The 6,704-nt window shown below is 51.8% G+C and overlaps 1 protein-coding gene across 1 annotated transcript in view; it reads right to left on the bottom strand.

The window, feature by feature from the left end:
• Nucleotides 1-6,704, bottom strand: part of RPH3A (rabphilin 3A) — a 24,316-nt gene that overhangs the window by 16,089 nt on the left and 1,523 nt on the right. The window contains exons 2-3 of the mRNA XM_009996813.1: nucleotides 6,676-6,690; nucleotides 5,824-5,967 (exon numbers count right to left, since the gene is read on the bottom strand). Of these exons, the coding sequence (XP_009995115.1) occupies nucleotides 5,824-5,967; nucleotides 6,676-6,690 (159 nt within the window). The remainder of the gene's footprint in view (nucleotides 1-5,823; nucleotides 5,968-6,675; nucleotides 6,691-6,704) is intronic.

Below are 6,704 nucleotides of genomic sequence, written 5' to 3'. Positions count from 1 at the left end.
CATAGGCTGCACAAGCTCTGCTCTGCCTTTGGTGCTGATCCACCCCCCTGCAAGTCCCAGGGATTCCATCATCCCAGAAAGGCCCGGCCAGCAATGCCCAATATCCCAATTAAAACCTGGAAACTGGCTGTTCCCCAGATGTTGCTTCCTGAAATGAATCCCACCACAGTTGTTCCCAGCCCACATCAATGCAGGGTCCCCATTAAAAAGCCCCTGACAGCAAATAACCATCAACATCCAGCTTCTCCTGCAGCATGTTGCTCCCACCTCCACATTTTGGGGGAAAGAATCTGCCTTTTCTGAGCAGCAAAGCACATGTACAAGCCCTGTATCTCCTACCAGTTCCCCTTGCTGTGCTACAAGAGCTCTGCTCTGAGAGAAGCAGCTTCCAGTTGGAAATCTGCAAGCCCAAACAAACTTATTATAGAAACTAGAACAAATGGCACAATCAAAGGGGAAAAAACAACACAAGCCTTTGCATTTCAAGAGATTCATTATTGAGCTGCAAAATCTTTCCCAGCCTCTTATTTACCAGCAGCAGCTCCTTAAGTGGATTTGTTTTTAAGCAGTGGCAGAGCTTCAGCAGCCAGTGCTCACACCTGTGGCTCCAGTTCCAAACAAAGCCCATTTCCCTAATTAAAACATCCATTCAAGCTGGAGAAATCAGGCTATTTCCCCCCAGTTCAAATGCTGCCAGAAGAGGACTATGTAGAGGTTAAACTTCAAGTCCTGGTGTGAACATGGCAACAAGACCTGGGTGAGGGGCGACCACACTGAGCCCTGCTGGCTGGAACATCTGGATTTATGTGACAACTGGGAGCAAACTGCCCAAGTGTCTCTTCAACCTCATCCAGCATCCCACTGCACACGTGCTGGAGCCCCACCAAGGCCCTGCTCTTGCCCAGGAAGCAGCCAGGAACAAGCTTTCTGCCTTCCCAAAAGCTTTTCTCACCCCTAGATGTGATTTGTCTCCTTTTTATTGCTCATAAAACAGCCACTCAATTAATCCCTCTCCCTTGCATGTCTCTAGGGCAACAATATCTTCCTCACCATTATGAACACTTCAAAGTGCCTGTCCCTCCAGCCTCTGCAAACTGACTTCAAAGAGGAGGAAATCTGCTTCAAATTGTTAAAATGGGGGAAAAAACCCACCAAGAGAGGAGTGATCAAAGCTGCTAAGCTCTGCAATCAGGAGCATCACTGCTCCTGGAGAGAGTGTCCAGAGAAATACCTGTTGGTGACTGATGGGAGAGAGGGAGAAGGACTGAGCAATGTGCTGGATCCAAAATGTTTCACATGCACCTGAGGTGGTAGCACCAATAAAACAACCCCCTGGTAACACAACACCTGCCTGGCCCTGGAAAGGTGGTTTGGAAGAGAAAGGGGAGCAGCCCCAGGGCAGGGCTGGTGCTCCAAGGAAGACCTAGAAACATCTCCTGGGATTTCAGGCTGGTGGATGGTCCCGTGGAGGATGCAGCAAAGCTGGGCTGAGGGACCATCCACCAGCTGGGCTGAAACCTAGACGGGGCAGAAATCCACAGGGAATTGACATCTTCCCCTGCTCTGGGGCCAGAGCAATTCCAAGAGGGACAGAGAGACCCCGCTCAGGAGATTAAAGGTGGGGCAGAGACAGGAGCTTGTCCTGTTTAAATATTCATCTCTGCTCTGCAGAAAGGAAGGGCTAAAACAGGCCTAATGGGTTTGAAACCACTGTGGGGAGGACACTTAATGCAGCAGAGATGGGAGAAGGACCTGACTGGTGAGGAAGGGCTCGATCCAGGGCACCAGGTCCTTCCCAGCCTCGTGTGGGGACAGACTCAGCCACCACTTACGTGGCAAAAGCAGTAAAGTGAGAGGCAAAGGAGGTCACCAACTGCCTCCAGAATGAAGCACTGACTTGTCTCCGTGGGGAAATCATGTGCCTTAAAGGGCTGAATATTAAATTAAGGCTAATTTTAATGGCATAAAAGAGTCAAGAAAAGCAGTCAAGCTAGAGATTAAAGAAAACAATTAAAATCAGAAGGGAAAATTAGAAGTTATTTTCTTCCCTTACGAGTGCACAGGTAACAAGAGCTGAAGCATCGTTTGAGCTTCTACAGGTCAACCCTCAAGGCTTGTTGCCTGCTGAGGGTCCCCAAGGTGGAGGAGGGTGCCCCAGGAGGCCAGGGGCATTCAGACATGTCAAAGTGTCCTGTTTGCTGCTGTTGCATCACCTCAGCTGCTCCTTCCCTCCTGGGAGGGGGCACAGCAAGGTGGTTGTTCTGCAGGTTCACGCCAGTCACAGAAATGAGAAAAGAGGGTTTTCTATTTTAGGAAAAAACCCCAAACCACTCACAAATTCAAGCAGCACAATCTTCTGGCCCTGCATTGACCTCAGCTCTTCTAGAAGGTGGCACCTCAGGAGACATTGCTGTCTGCCTCCAGCACCCACCTTGTCCTTCCCAGCCCCTATTTTTATTTTCCTGTTGTCTGAACACGAGGAAGAAAATCTGAGAGCGTGGTCCCCAGAGAGCATCTCTGCTGCTGGGCACCGAGGTTAATGACTTAATCCCCTGTGACTTCAGCCATCTGCTCCAGCATTATGCATGTGTCAGCCCAGCAATGAGCAGCCAAATTAAAATGCAATCCTGTTTGGTAGCTGATCCCCTTGGAGGAAAGGTGATGGGCTGGGACCCGTGGGGAGACATCACGCTAAACTTTAGAGGGGAGTAGCTGCACCCAGACAGGGGCACTGCCAGATCCAGGTGCCACGTGTCACTCACCCCTGGCAGAACCAGCTCTGTGCCTCAAGGCACTCTCCAAACCCAGGGATTTCTAACTTTGAGTGGTTTAAGATATTTTCCTCGCTGCTGAGAACATGCTGGACCTCATTAGGCAGCAGAGCAGACTCAGTGGGTTATTGATGGCACCCAATTATCAGCGTGTAACGGAGCCAATTAGTGTCTGCAGGAGCTCCTGGGCCAGCGGGGAGGAAACAGCTCCTCACAGACCACAGCCAGAGCAGCAGCAGCACTGGGGCATCACCCCCCAAAACAGCACAGAGCAGGGACCCCTGAGCACCAGCCCAGGCCAAGCAGAGAGAAGGGAGGAGAACAGACACATTGCTGCAAAGCCATTTTTCCTGCCATCCCCCTGCCCACCAGCTCTCCATCCATGTCTCTGAACTGGCCCAAAGGATGATCCCAATCTCCAGGCAGCTGTGAAGTCCTTCCCCACCTCCCATCCAGCAACACTGCCTCTGCATCACTGTTTAAGATTATTTCAGCTCCTATTTCACTTCTCTGTGATATGAGACAATGACCCAGCCCAAAAAAAACCAACCCAAAACACAACAGCAAACCCCCTACACACCAAAATGTCCCTGTCCTCCAATCCTCATCAGCATCCAGATCACGTCTCCCACGGGCCTCCATCCACCTCCAGTGCTAAAAATACTCTTTTGCTAGATTAATTTGAGCTGGGTTTGACATGAAGCCTGATTCCACCAACATTTTCTCAACAAGCACCATTGATTTGTTCTCACCCTCAGCCAAGGAAAGGGGCTTATGACAGGGCAGGTGCAGGAAAGGGGACACTAGAGGGCATGAGATGAATGGGCACTAGATCAGGAGGGACTTCAAGACAGGAGGAGGCCCATTTGCACCCAAAATCACAAATTGGTTTGGAGTGGAAGGGACCACACAACCCCAACCCCCCTGCATGGGCAGGGACAACTCCCACCAGCCCAGGCTGCTCCAAGCCCCATCCAACCTGCCCTTCAACACTGCCAGGGATGAGTCAGCCACAGCTTTTCAGGCACTGGAAGGTGCTCTAAGGTCTCCCCACAGCCTTCTCTTCTCCAGGCTGAACAGCCCCAACTCTCTCAGTCTCTAGAACAGAAGGGTTTCAGCCCTTGGATCATCTCCATGGCCTCCTCTGGACTCACTCCAAGAGCTCAAATGTAGGTAAATCTCAAATGCACCTCTCAATACACATCCACTTCTGAAGATAATACCAAGTATTTCCCTCACATCCCCCCTTTGTAAGGCACATTAACTCATGTCAGCTATTCCTCATATTAACCGAAACCAGGATTTTAACAGATCTTCCTTTTCCCCCCTTCCAGGAATAGAAAATTGCAGAAAATCAGGCTTTTCCTCTTCCCAGCAGCCTGTGGGACCGAGGGAACAGCACCAGCCACTGCCAGAGGCCAGCCTGGCAAACCCAGAGTCTTGTGTAACCCAAGGAGCTATCCTGGATAACATCCCAGCTGCATCCCAAGTGGGCAACACTGCACCAGCCCGACCCAGGCTCTGGCCCACAGCCCTGGAGCTTCACCTCCTCCAGCTCCTGTTGGATGAGGCAACGAGCCCAGAGGAGCTGGCGCGGCTGCTGCTGCGCCCACACGCAGGAGGCAGAGCCCTCTGCCCAGCTTCTTCATGAATGAGGATGAGAAAACCACCCCCAACTCACGCAGGGAAGGGAAGGGGGGGGTTCTGGCAGGTGCACGAGCAGCTGCAGGAAGGCACCGTGCAGAAAATACAGCATCTCTCCCTCCCTCCCTGCTAAAGTTGATTTAATCCAAAGAGCCTCAACATCTGAGAGTCATTCTTCCCAGGCTGCAAATGGGCACAGGCAGGGAAAGGCTGTTTGTAAGCACTTTTTTTGGGAATGAATCACTCCCATTCACAGCTCCTGGCACCTGGTTCCTGCCAGGAAGGCAGCAAAGTGCTGCACCTCATCGTGCCAGCGGGAGCCAGCACGTCCCTGGGGCACACACCAAGCCCTGGGCAGTGCCTGAGGTCCTCACAGGGCCACTCCTATTGAGGGATCTCAAATCTCAAGTAAGTAAAGCCAGCCCTCAGGAGCCACAGAGGAGGCTGCATGTGGCAGCTGGAGCAGCCTGTGCTTGCACATCGCAAACGCACCCTCCCTATTTTAGGATTGAGGAGAAAAAGGGGATTTGAGGTTCTCTGAAGCAGCAAAAAGCATGGATCCTGCCTGGGCCTGACCACTTCCCTTGCAGGGGGGAGAAAAGTACAAAAAAACAAACCAGTTGATGCTTAAGCTCAGCAAGAATAAAATGCTCCTCTGTAATGAAAAGAGGTGTGATGCCTGACAAATAGAGAGCCCCTCTGAAACCACCCCCAGCAGAGCACATCCACATACCTCATCATGGGCATTACTTTGCCTGGCACCTTTGCCCAGGCAGGGGAGACATGCAGGGAAAGCAAACGTGGGCACTTCTTGCCCTCTGCTCCACAGCAGGTGCATGAGCACCAGGGATGTCCCCCTGGGCTGCAGCTGGGAGCAGCGCCAGCCCCTGGGAGCTGGTCCCAAGCCATGGAAATGGAAAGCAGGAGAATATTTCTAAGGCTAAGAATCACTCAGACCCACTCATCTCCACACACAGCTCATTTCTGGGTGACAGGATGGATCATCCACCTGGACACATGGCTGGAGGGGGTGATGGATCCATCTGTGTTCCCAAAACAAGACAAAATGCCTCGGGTGAGCCGTGGCCTTGCCCACGCTCAGGGGTGCTCATGCTCAGGCCTGGGCAAGCAGCTTCACCAAATGTGGTGTTATTAATGATCCTTCTGGGCTCAAAAAAAAAATAAAAAAATTTAAAAATGTAATCAATGAAAATATTAACTCCTGCTCCAGAGGTGAGAGGCTCCATCCCCTGCTCACAGGTTCCTCCTGGCCAAGGACCAACACCGGCTCAAAACGATCCCTGCAGGCTCCTGAGCAGCAGAAATGCTGCAGTGCAGAGGCTGCTGCCCAGAAGAGCAGCCCAACTGGTGCCTTCCCAGCCAGCCCCAGGCCCTCCCAGTGCCTCACCCGATGCGTTCCTGCTCCATCTCCTCCATCTTCTCAGCCCGGGCAATGACCCTGTTGATGATCTCCTTCTCCTCATCCGTCAGCTCCACACTCTTGCGCTGCCGCTCGGGTTGGCTGCCCCGTGCTGCCCAGCCCTGGGGGAGCCTGCAGGGAGGGAGGGGGGGGTCAGGGCTTCCTCCACAGCTCACACGTGTGCACGTGTGTGTGCATGCACACTCATGTGTGGGCAATAGCCTGGCACCCATTCCTAAGCCAGGGAAGAGAGGGCATGACACATCTCCACACACCTTGTCTAGTCTGTAAATGGCCCCCACCCACCAGGTCAAAGCTCTTCTTTCCATTTTTTAGGGGGTTTCATATGGAACCACTAGTTCCATACAGAGACAGCCCATTTCCTCTCAAAAACATCCTCATTATTTCCATGTTGAGCATCAACTGATGTGGTTAACTTCATGTCCTGCTCTCTGCCGTGTGACACCAGCTCTCCCAGCAACCTGTGCCAGGATAGTGGCTGCTGGAGCAGGTAAGTTTTTTAGTACATTTCCTCAAATATGGGTGTTCTCCTCTCCTAACCTCCTTTCCAAAGATCCCTTCACACAGTGAGAAGAGCCTGGACATCAGGCAGCTTTAACACATCTTTCTGCTTAGCTTTCCTTTTCCACCGAGGCTGAGCAGACCAGCCCTGTCTTAAACATTAAAATGCATGAAAACCCCATACAGCACTTCCCAGGGTTACTTGCTTTTTTCTTGCATGCAGGACAAGCTTTTCCCTGGTCTCTCAAGACCATTGAAGTAGCAGGTGAAAAGCAATAAGCCAAAAAGAGAAGGAAAAAAAGCAAGTGAGGTACTTACTGCTCCTTCTCGCTGCTGGGAGGGAAAGA

Source organism: Chaetura pelagica, unplaced genomic scaffold, assembly GCF_000747805.2.
Source record: "Chaetura pelagica isolate M959 unplaced genomic scaffold, ChaPel_1.0 scaffold294, whole genome shotgun sequence".
NCBI lineage: Eukaryota > Metazoa > Chordata > Aves > Apodiformes > Apodidae > Chaetura > Chaetura pelagica.
The sequence above is the reverse complement of the archived record's forward strand: the minus strand, read 5'-3'. Positions and strand labels throughout refer to the sequence as shown.